The sequence below is a fragment of the Arvicola amphibius genome, chromosome 13 (assembly GCF_903992535.2).
Source record: "Arvicola amphibius chromosome 13, mArvAmp1.2, whole genome shotgun sequence".
NCBI lineage: Eukaryota > Metazoa > Chordata > Mammalia > Rodentia > Cricetidae > Arvicola > Arvicola amphibius.
In genome coordinates, this window is record NC_052059.1 from 60,387,478 (window position 1) to 60,399,566 (window position 12,089).

The window sequence follows — 12,089 nt, forward strand, 5'->3', positions numbered from 1 at the left end:
TTGCATGTGAGTACAGGTGCCCAAGGCATGGGATCCCCCAGAGCTGGAACTATAGACAGTTGTAAGTTGCAGGCCAGATATGGGTGCTGGGAGTAAAACCCTGGACCTCTGCAAGAGCAATATGAGCTTTTAACCACTGAGATACCTTTCCAGCCCTAGTACTTTATTTTCTGAGAAAGTCTCTCCTACAGAATCTGAGCTCATTAGTTCTGTTTGTCTGGAAAGCCAAACAGTACTCCCTGTCTCCGCCTCCCCAGTGCTGAGGCTACAGACACATACCTCTGTACCTGGATTGTACATAGGTGCTTGGGATTCAAAGTCAAGTACTCATGCTTGCTCAGCAGGTACCTGACCAAATGAGCCATCTCCTCAGGCCCTCAAAGCTGCATTGTTAGACAACTGTCATTATTTGAACTGTTTGGTTCCCTGGAAGACCTCACACACAGGACAGTAGTTTGATGCAACTTAGAACTAAAGATCATGAGGTTTTTAAGCTCAGAGTTCACAACACACCAGCCTCTTCCCCAGGAATGTTTGCTAAAAACAACAAGGCACTTGGTTTGGCTGCTTGAGAAGATAATTGTTAGTTGGGGCAAAGAATAGACTTAAAGACATAAAGGAAAATGGAGGAATGAGATGTCTGTGGGGATTCTTAGGCATTCCAACACATGCCTGGCATCTAGGCCCAGGAATGTGCACAAGAGCAGGAAGTAGCTGGAAAGGCCTAAGCTCTTACCTTGAACTAATCTCAAGGGTATACAAAAGGAAGGCCTCAAGAAACAACTGTCAGTTAGATGACTGAATGCTAAAAGTTGGCAAATTATGTGACATACAAAGAAAAGATTATGGCCTGTATAAATAAAAAGTAAATATCCACCACTGGGAAGGCAGAGGCAGGTAGATCTCTGGGTTTGAGGTCAGCTTGGTCTACAGAGTGCGTTCCCAAACAGCAAGGGCTACATAGAGAAACTCTGTCTTGAAAAACAAAAACAAAACTATAATAAAAATATTTGCTTAGCTACACAGACCTTAGGGTCTGAATGCCTGGGTTTGATCCAGAGAACTTATGGGAGAAGAAGAGAACTGGCTCCCAAAGCTGTCCTCTGGTTGCCACATGTGTGTTCTAGCCCTAGAGCTCCTGCACCCGCCCCTCCCTCATACAATAATATTATTAACATGCTAAAAGAAAGGATGAGAATAGTGCTTCATGAAATCAAGAAAGAAAACTGTATAAAAAAAGAACCAGTATGAGCTGAGCAGGAGTAGATAGCTCAGTTGGTAAAGCTATGTAAACATGAGGACCTGTATTTGGAACCCCAGCACCCATGCAAAACCTGGGCAAGGCATTGCAGTATGAGCCTGAAACCCCAGCACTGGAAGGGACCAGAGAGAGTTGGGTCCCTGTGGCTGAGTCCAGGCAGTCTAGCCGAAGTTGAGAGACCTTGCCTAACAGATGACAATGAATGGTCCCCACAAAGCTCAGGGACCATGAGGAAGACGGGATGGTAAAATGCAAGGGATGAAGGATGGGAGGGTGCTGTGAAGCGCTGTCTTCTGGACATGCCATGGGCCACTGCATTCATGAGCTCCCAACAGCTACGGTTTACCCGGCAGTGAACAATTCCACTATGGATAGGGGAGGACTATGAAACTTCACCTCAGCTGAGGAGTTACTGGCAATGAAAGGGTGTTATTTTTCTTGGGTGGTGTGGCTAGTAGATTGCCTATGTTCATGTAGGCAAGACTCAGTGGATTATTTTTTTTAAAGGAAAAGAAAAAGAACATGAAAGTGGGAAGGAGGAATTGGCTGACCTGGGGATAGGTATGGTAAATATTTTTTTTTAATTTAAACCTTGTTTTTGAAAATTTGTTAGTTGTAATCGCCAAACAGTTCTGAATATAATAAAAAAGGGAGCTAAAGTGCTACACTATAATTTATTAGAGCTATACTACAATAGATTTAACACAAATGAAGGCGGTAACAAAGGAATTAATGACAAAAAGGATCTGTCATATATAAAAGAAATGGCAAAATGGCAGTTCTTTCTTACCAGCAATTACATCGAATATAAATGTATTAAAGTTTCCAATTAAAGGGCAGAAAATCAGAGCCAATGCTACTCAAATCTGGTGACATTCCCCCACCTGAAGTGGAAGGAGAGAACCAACTCCACAAAGCTCTTTTCTGATATCCACATGTGTATCATGGTTTAGTATGCATGCATATGTACACGCACTAAGTTAAAAGAAAAAATTTACAGAAAATCAAACAGGCTGGGGATACAACTCAGTGGTAGAACATTTGCCTAGCATATATTTGATCTCCAGCACTGATTGAAATGAAGGGAAAAAAACAAATGAAGTAAAGAAGGAAGAAAGGAAGGAAGGGAGGAAAGGAGGGAGGGGGGGAGGAGGGGGGAGGGGGGGAGGGAAATAATGTGTATGTATCTTAGTGGGAGTATGCTCGAAGCCCCAGATTCAATCTCAGCACCACATACACACAATACAGCCCATGAAGAAAGTAAACAAGAAAGGCGGGGTGGCTATACTAGTAACAGACAAAACATACTTTAAGAAAAGTTATTACTAGAAACAAAGCCCATATTTTTACCCTTAATACACAGGGAAAAGCCAATCACTTTTCAAGGTTTGGAACTGATGTTTTCTGGGCTAGGGAGATGGCTGAGATAAAGCACTGGCTGCTCAAGCCTAATGACCTGAGTTTGAGTTCTGGAACCACACGGAAGTAGGAGAGAACCGGCTCCATGCAGCTTTCCCTCTGATCTCCATACGTGTGCCATGGCAGCAAATGGAGAAATAAGTTGCCACTGACATTTGGTTCTTTTTTTTAAGACTTAATTTCTATTGCCATCTTGTGGCAGTTTTGAAAACTCAACTCAGTTAAGTTATTCTGATTAGAGGTTTTCTTTTCCTTCTTTTTAAAGTTGTGTGTGTGTGTGTGTGTGTGTGTGTGTGTGTGTGTGTGTTCGGCGCGCACTGCTACACAAGTAAAGGCCAGAAGACAGTTTTCTAGTTGGTTCCCTCCTTCTACCTTTATATGTATTTGGGGAACCAAACTAGGGTTAGAAGGCTTTCACTTGTTGAGCCAAGTAAGTCCCCACCCAGCATTTGATCAGGTTTTCAATGACTATTCCTCAACTTTCTATTTTCTCACTTCCTGTTTCAGAACAGAAATATTATTAGTTGAAACATGTTTCTATACCTGAAATCATTTTCCAGAAAAAAGAAAATAGCATTACATTGTGCATAGAACACTACAAATTTCTAGTTTCTGGCCAGAATATGCCAGCTTCAGATACCATCCCCTACCCTCTCTCACCAGTGTAAGAGTCTCTGGAAATGATCCTTTCCTGCAGGCCTCTGTGTCCCTGACAGAAAAATAATGACCATGAATTACTATACCCTGGTTCTCTACATTCCCAGCTCCCCACTGTTTCTCTGTAACATCCATCACACATATATTGTTCTCCCAGGTTGTGCGTACTGCTCTTAAGAAGGACCTATGCTCTATTACTTCCAAATTGAACATGACAGATACTGTGCATTTTTCTTGAATGCTTACTCTATAGTCACCCTGTTGGTTCTGTGTCATTTTCTAATATTTAGTCTAAAAATGGACTCTGCTTGGCATGAAAAGATTTGTGCCAGAACCAATACAAATTTAAGATTCTTGATTTACAGTTTCGCTTTCATTAAGCATTAGAAACCTCAATATAGAAAAATACTGTGACTATTACTTACCTGTTCCACATTACCAAAGCCAGCCATTGTATAAGGGATGGACTCCATAGAAGAAGAGCGACTATATAAAATGAGACAAAACAAGACCACAAAGAAAACAAACACACACACACAAAAAAAAAACTGGTGTCAAATGTGACATGGCAGTAATTCTCTTTAGTACCAACGTGAGTCACTTCATTCATCTTTCAATTTTCTCAACAGTTTCAATGTTTGAATAATAGGTTTTCTACTCACCTGACCACTTGGCTGCTATGCTGGGAACTGGGTCGTGGAGCAACTGCAAGAACACAGAGTATAGGAAAACTTGCCATCAGTGGTGCAATCTGCCTTGTCTGGTTATATCATGTTTTTCACTCTATATGTAACATTAGCAAAGTCATATTATGGTCTCTGGGAAAAACAACAACTTCATGAGGAAAAGATTCATCTCACACAAGTAGCTGGAAAGAGTTTGTTTTTTACCTGATTGTGATGGGGAAGTAATGCCCACTGGTCGAGGTGTGGTTAATCTACAAGGAAACGAAAAGAAAAGGCAGCTCAGATCTCATCAAGCAGAAGCAAAGGCATGGTAGAGAATCAGTCAGTTACTATTCAAACAGCAGCTTTGAGGCTGGAGAGGTGGCTCAGTGGTTAAGAGCAGGTATTGCTCTTGCAGAGGGCTTCAGTTTATTTCTGGTGCTCACAACTGCCTTTAACTCTAGCTCTAGGGGATCTAATAATCTCTTCTGGCCTTTGTGGGCACACGCACATGCACATATACAGGCACACAATTAAAAATAAAATCTCTTTTAAAAGCATATCTTGCATATCACCACAGATCCTTCATCTGGTGATGGATGGAGATAGAGACAGAGACCCACATTGGAGCACTGGACTGAGCTCCCAAAGCCTAGTTGAAGAGCAGAAGGAGGGAGAACATGAGCAAGGAAGTCAGGACCGTGAGGGGTGCGTCCACCCACGGAGACAGTGGGACTGATCTAATGGGAGCTCACCAAGGCCGCTGGACTGGGTCTGAACGAGCATGTGATCAAACCGGACTCTCTGAATGTGGCTGACAATGAGGGTGGACTGAGAAGTCAATGATAATGACACTGGATTTTGATTCTACTGCATGAACTGGCTTTTTGGGAGCCTAGTCTGTTTGGATGCACACCTTCCTAGACCTGGATGGAAGGGGGGGCCTTGGACTTCCCACAAGGCAGGGCACCCTGTCTTCTCTTAGGACTGGAGAGCGAGGGGGAGGAGAGAGGGGGAGTGGGAGGGAAAAGGGAGGATGGGAGGAGGTGGAAATGTTAAATAAATAAATTTAAAAAATAAAAAAAAGGCAGGGGAAGAAGGAAAAGGAAAGAAAGAACAAAACAGATGCTTCTTCTCTAAGCACAGAGTGCTTACTCCCTGGTAGTAGAGGCGTCATCTCAACACACAGAACAGGAGCCTCCATTCTGATGTCTCTTTACTCTCCAATTCCCTAGAGGAATCTTCTTCTACTTCTCTCTCATTCATAATGTAACTCTGGGGTCTTTTCTTCCTTCCGGTAGCATCTTACCAAATACTCACAACCTTGTATCTACTGATTCATTCATCTACTCAGCCATCCAGCCATCCAGCCAACAAACATTTCTATGTCTATGTCCTTTGCCTTGAGATGAAAAGAATTAGCTGTGAGAGATTCATAGGCTACTAAGAGAGAAGACAGAATCAGGCCTGGATAGAACCTACTGATAGAGTGCTTGTTTAGCAAAACTGGAGATTTAACACTCCAGCACCACAAAGAAAAAGAACCCCAGAACAATGTTTATATATTATAATGGATATATAAAATACAGAAATTTGAAAGAAGACTATGTAGTAACTTCTGAGACTGCAAGAGTGTTATATCTTTTGAACACACTCACCATTAAAATATTTAGTAGCACAGACATTATTAATTAGAATGACTTGGTGTTGTGTACCTAGTACTTAAATAGATAAGCAGTAAGTACTGAATGAATATTTACTGAATGAACAAATACCACTCTGATTGATGCAGTCATTACAGAAGTGATACATGTTAGATTTTCGAAGGATTAGTAGTAATTCTTATGACAATACTCAAAGGTAAGCACTACAATCAAGATTTCAAAACCAGTCTGGGTAACTCAGTGAGACTTATTTCAAAATGATTAGTAAGAAGTGGACCAGAAGGGCTGGGCGAGAGGGCATGGTGGCATAAACCTTTCATCTCGGCACTCAGGAAGTAGAGGCAGTCGGATCTCTCTAAGTTCCAGGGCAGCTAGAGTTACACAGTGAGACACTCTTTTTCCATTACCCACCCCTCACAAAAAGAGTGGAGGAAGAAGGAAGCTCTTGAGCAAGCACACTAGCTCAGTGATAAAGTATTCAAAAACCCTAGCCCCCTAGTACCACAAAAATAAAACAAAAAAGATTTCACTTCTATCAGAGAGTCAGAAAAGTAAAAGATAAATTCATCAACCATTTTATCTATCTTGAAGCCCACACAACTAGAAGCCAAGAAAAAACAGCCCAAAGCTTCCCTGCATAAGAAAACGGTTAAGGGGGAAGAAGACTGAAATGCTAGGCTCCCTAAACTGACCACCACACACTGCACACATAGGTCACACATCATTGTGCACACATACAACTGTACAACTGATAATGTTTTGAAGAACAAATCAGAAAATTTCAAGGTAGAGGGCTACTGTGGTAAAAAACCGACCTGCTTCCGTAGTAGCTGCTTGGAGATCCCTGTAGGTAAAAACACGGAAGTGAGGGAAGCTGTAGTTAAAGGCTCTAATAAATGGCTATCAGTATTATTGTTAGATAATTTACCTGCAAGCTGCCCTAGCTAAGGCTGCCAACAGGAGGACAAAAGTGTTTCCTTATAATATTACTAGCTCTGAAAGAATAAAAATTTAGCTTTTCATAAGAGCATACTGAGGAGCTAGTCACATGGCACATACCTGTAAACTCAGCACTTAGAAAATGGAGCAGGAGGCTCAGGAGTTCCAGGCTAGCTTTGAGTATATAAAGAGTTCAAAGTCAAGTCCAGTGAGATAGCTCAGTGGGTAAAAATGCTTGCTGTCTAAACCTGACCTGCATTTGATCCCTCATTCCCACAGTGGAAAGAAAGAACTGACTCCCTAAAGTTATCCTCTGACTGCCAACTGTACTTACACAACACATTACATATCACATACACATCACACATATTACACACATTTTTACATACACACACACTAAAAATAATAATATTTTTTAAGAGTCCAAAGCCTGGACTATTTTAGAATCAATCTCAAACAAAACAAAAATGTCAAACAACAAGGAAAGGGTCCTGAGGCATCCTGAACTTCTTCAAGATAAATGTTAAGTAGAAATATGCTTTTTCGTGAGAGCTTCCCATCAGTTATAGCATGATTCACTGAGATTTCAGAGTGGGTCAAAAATATTATTGATGCTCTCAACTCTCCACGGTCTTCTGTACCCTTATTCATTTACTACAGTGTATTATTGTGCAAACACTATAAGCTTGCTGAGAAGCATGACTTCATATAGCCACCTAGAAAGATGGACAGGTAGGAGGTAAAATAATAGTAAAGAGGACCCACTTCAGCTGGGCACAGTGGCATAGGTGGTAGTCTTCACACAGGAGATTGGGGCAGAAGTGTTCTGGGCTCAAAGCCAGGTTGAACTACAATGGTAAGTTCAAGGCTAGCCTAAACTATACAGTGGTAATCTGGGAATCTAGCTCAGTAATAGAGCATTTATCTAGCATGTGCAAGGCCCTGAGTTTGATTGATGCCTAGAAACACCAAACCAAAAACAAGTAAATAAACAAAATCTATTTTATTCACCTTTAGGATGGCTAGAAATTTCTTCAGTTCTCCATTCTCCTTTCTCAAGATTGATAGCTCTCTAGGAAAAAGATGGAAACAACCAGGTCCAGGTCACTAGGACAGAAATTATTACTATTATCAACATCTTAGTTAATGCTTACTGAGAGGTGTTTGTAGACATACAAGGAACTTCCATCAGAAACTGGTGGTTCAGGGAGAAGGTGGCAGGGTTTTGATAAGCAGTCACTTGGTATGACTTCAAAGGGTTTTTATATGGAATTCTATTTGCTCTTCATACACACTCTTGGACTACTGATGTCTAAAGTTTCCAATAACTTGGGCTTTGAGATGGCTTAGTGGGGAAAGGCCTTGCTATCATATCTAATGCCTTGAGTTCAATTCCCTGAGCGCACACAGTGGAAGGAGAAAGACAACTCTTGTAAGTTGTCTCTGACCTGGCATGCATGCAAAGGTCATAGGATAACACACACGTAAAAATAAACATTAAAGAAAATTTTTAAGTTTTTAACAAGGATTGTCTTCAGTTTCATATTTCTGAAATACAACCCCTCCAAAGAAACATTTTAAGTATGTTATCAGGGTGAGTCAGCTATATCTGACTTCACTGAGGAAGAACAGCTAAAAGGTAAAAAGGGTCCTTGGAGTGAAGACAGAAAAAATTAAGAGAGACCAAGGGGAATGACCAAAAACTTGTACCTGATTTTGTGTTTGCTTTGTTTTTTAATTAATTTATTTTTATTTTATGTGCATTGGTTTTGGGTCCCTTGGAATTGGAATTACAGACAGTTTTGAACTGCCATATGGATGCTGGGAATTGAATCCAGGTCCTCTGGAAGAGCAGTCAGTGCTCTTAACCACTGAGACATCTCTCCAGCTCTTGACCCCACCCCTTTTTGGTCTTTTGAGATGAGAGTTTCTTTGTTTTCCTTGGAACTTGTAGATTAGGCTGACCTTGAACTCACGGAGATCCGGGTGCCTCTGCCTCTCAACTGCTGGAATTAAAGGCATGCACCATTACCAGGCTGTACCTGACTTTCTTAAAACAAACATGAACACACAGGGCAATTTTCAGTCCTTACATCTGGAAATTACTACAGCTTTATTAAAAGAAAGAAAACATGCTAGGTCTGACTTGGTACTTACTTGTTCTGGCTAATCACTGTTTGCTGGGCCTCCTTCACAGCTGCTTCTAATTTTGTAATTCTATCCTTATAAAAATTGATAAGAAGATCTGTTTGTCTCTTCTGGAAACGCCATACCTACTAGGAAAAAGAGGTCTTTAGCATATACTTTTTATTAACTCCTTCCTATTGCTTTTGACAGCAAAGAGAAATCCACTAAATCATAGTTTAGAACTGCTCTTTTTATCTTAGACCCTCTAGCACACTTGTGGCTCCCCAAAACTAAAGAGTTCAACACTAGGGAGAACCAAAGTTTTCCATTTTAGGACATTGGCTTTATTCCATCTTAGTGGGAATGTTCTAGCATTGTAAATATTTTATGTGCATATATATATTCATTTATCTTGAGCAAAAACAAAATACTAGTGGGCAAAAACATTTTGCAAAATGCAAATATTTTCAAAGTGGAGAATAATTAAATATGGCACACAAAATAAAAAACAAACACTTTTCAAGCTCCTAATTGGCTCGAACTTACCTACTTATTTGATTAATTTAGTTTCCACATTTTTAGCTATTACATTATCTTTTCCACTACTTGAAGGATGTTTGTGCTGTTTCAATGAAAGATGAAGATGTGACCAGGTGTGTGCTACACACCCAAAGCAGCACTCAGGGGTGAGGTGGAGGCAGGAGGATAAGGAGTTTAAGGCAAGCCTTGCCTGGCTACATCATGATTCTGAAGCTGGTCTGGGCTGTGACATCTTGTTTCAGGAGGAAGGACAAAAAAGGAAAGCATTTGTTTCTGAATTTTAATTTCTTCCTCATTTGTTTCAGAATATAGACACCTAACTTTATCTTTTGTGTTATTTTTACCATTTGCTACATCAATGTACCCATCACAGGATTGTTGAATCAGATAAAGAGTTAATATTTACAAAGTGTTTTAGCTGTGTCAGGCTCTATTTTGAATACACAGCAGAATTTATGTCTCATCTGCTTTCCACTGTTCAGACTATTAACCCTCATCTAAATTGTTGTTTATGAAAGTAAAACATCTATTTTAGAAAACTGATCAGAACAAAAGCAGAAAAAAGTCACTTAGAATTTTAGGAGTTATCTGAGATGATGGGAGGTGTTCAGAAGTAATAGTTATTATAAATAAATGTAATAAGACACAATATCCCCAACATTCTAGTTCTAGCTGTGGGATCAACATGGGATGAAACAAATTATTATAATGCATTTAAAATCTTAATTGAATTTGGTAGCTCATGCCTACAATTTTAGCCCTTGTGAGGCTAAGGTAGGAGTTTTAAGGTTGAGGCTAGTCTCAGTTTCATTAGTAGGCTGCAAAGCAATGTCCTGTGATAAAGAAGATGGCAGGCCAGACTGGTGAGATAGCTTCAGTGGTGCTGTCAACCCCTGAAGACCTGAATTCAGTCCTGGGGACCCACATCATAGAAGGAAAATCAGACTCCTGGAAGTAGTCATCTGACTTCCAAACATGTGACATGACATGTACATACATTTGTGGACACACACACACACACACACACACACGTACACAACCCTTAGTTACTTTCTATTGCTGTGAAAAAGACACCATAACCAAGGCAACTCTTATATAAGTAAGCATTAATTGGGGGCTTGCTTACAGTTTTAGAGGGTTAGTCATAATCATAAAGTCAGGGAGCATGATGGCAGACAGGCAGGCATAATGCTGGAGAAGTAGCAGTGTTTTACATTCTGATTCACAGGCAGCAGGCACAGAGAGACAGAGAGAGAAAAAAAGAGAGAGACACACAGAGAGAGATACTGCACTGGGCCTGGTATGTGCTTCTGAAACCTCAAAGCCCACCACACTTCCTCTAACAAGGCTGTATGCACTTCAACAAGGCCACACCTCCTAACCTTTCCAAGCAGCTCACCAAGTGGGAGTGGGCATGCAAATATATGAGTTTATGGGGACTATTCTCATTCAAACCACCACAACATTCATTCACACAAAATTTTAAAAAATTAAATGCATACAACTTTAGCTGGGTGATGGTGGTAACATGCCTTTAATCTCTGCACTTGGAGGGCAGAGGCACATGGATCTCTGAGTTCAAGGCCAGGCTGGTCTACATAGTGAGTTCCAAGCCAACCAAAGTTACACTGTGAGATCCTGTCTTTAAAAAAAAAAGTGTATAGCTTAAGGATACTAACAGCTTTGTTGTTGTTGTTGTTTTGTTTTGTTTTGTTTTTACAGCATTTACTAAAGGCTTCACTTTTATGGAGTTTCAGTTACCCAAGGTGCAATGTGGTTTGAAATATTTTCAAATCAACCCTCATAGTGCTTGTGTTTGAGTAACCCTTACTGTACTTAAAATGATGTTGGCAAATTGAATATTGTGGCTTCCAACAGGAAGCCATAAAGTGCTTCCTTCAAGTCAAAAGTACAAGATCTCAACTTAAGGGAAAGGGGAAAAAATAATGTGTGGAAGTTGTTAAGCTGCTCTTCCTGAGTTCAATTCCCAGCAACTACAGGGTGGCTCACAACCATCTGTAATGAGATCTGGGCCCTCTCCTGGCATGCAGATATACATGCAGGCAAAACACTGTATACATAATAAGAAAAAAGATTTTGATAAGAACACATCTATCCATGTCTTAATGTTTCAATTGCTGTGATAAAACACCATGATCAAAAGCAACTTGGGGAGGTAAGGAACTTAACTTACATTTTCATATCACAGTTGATCATCAGATGCAATAGGGTAGGAACCTGAAGGCAGAAACTGATACAGAGGCCATGGAGGAGTGCTGCTTACTTGTTTGCTTAGCCTACTTTCTTTCTTTTTAATTTTTAAGATTTATTTATTTATTATGTATACAACATTCTGCCTTGATGTATGCCAGCATGCCAGAGGAGGGCGCCAGATCTCATTATAGATAGTTGTGAGCCACCATGTGGTTGCTGGGAATTGAACTCAGGACCTCTGGAAGAGCAGCCAGTACTCTTAACCTCTGAGCCATCTCTCCAGCCCCTTAGCCTACTTTCTTATACAACTCAGGGTATCACCCCAAAGGTAGCACTACCCACAGTGAGCTGTACTCTCCCATATCCATTATAAATCAAGAAAATGTACCACAGGCCTATCTGGTGAGGGCACTTTTTCAACTGAGTTCCCTTTTCCCAGATGACTCCAGCTTGTGTTAAGCTGACATAAAACAAGCCAGCACACCATGAAACTGTGAAGAAGGAAAAAGAAGCACTTCAATTTTTGCATTGTGAATCTCTTATTGTGCCTAATTTACAAATTCAGTTTAACTATAGGTTTATGTATGCAGAGGAAAAGCACAG

The 12,089-nt window shown here is 40.5% G+C and overlaps 1 protein-coding gene across 8 annotated transcripts in view; it reads right to left on the minus strand.

Annotated features, from left to right (window-relative positions):
• Rnf212b (ring finger protein 212B) overlaps nucleotides 1–12,089 on the minus strand; it is a 53,520-nt gene that overhangs the window by 18,851 nt on the left and 22,580 nt on the right. For 6 of the 8 annotated variants that reach the window (XM_038310283.1, XM_038310279.1, XM_038310286.1 and 3 more), the window contains exons 5-11: nucleotides 8,763–8,878; nucleotides 7,617–7,677; nucleotides 6,482–6,510; nucleotides 4,228–4,274; nucleotides 4,000–4,042; nucleotides 3,763–3,823; nucleotides 3,341–3,389 (exon numbers count right to left, since the gene is read on the minus strand). In XM_038310283.1, the coding sequence (XP_038166211.1) occupies nucleotides 3,341–3,389; nucleotides 3,763–3,823; nucleotides 4,000–4,042; nucleotides 4,228–4,274; nucleotides 6,482–6,510; nucleotides 7,617–7,677; nucleotides 8,763–8,878 (406 nt within the window). The remainder of the gene's footprint in view (nucleotides 1–3,340; nucleotides 3,390–3,762; nucleotides 3,824–3,999; nucleotides 4,043–4,227; nucleotides 4,275–6,481; nucleotides 6,511–7,616; nucleotides 7,678–8,762; nucleotides 8,879–12,089) is intronic. The other 2 variants (XM_038310285.1, XM_038310282.1) reach the window with 1 other exon arrangement.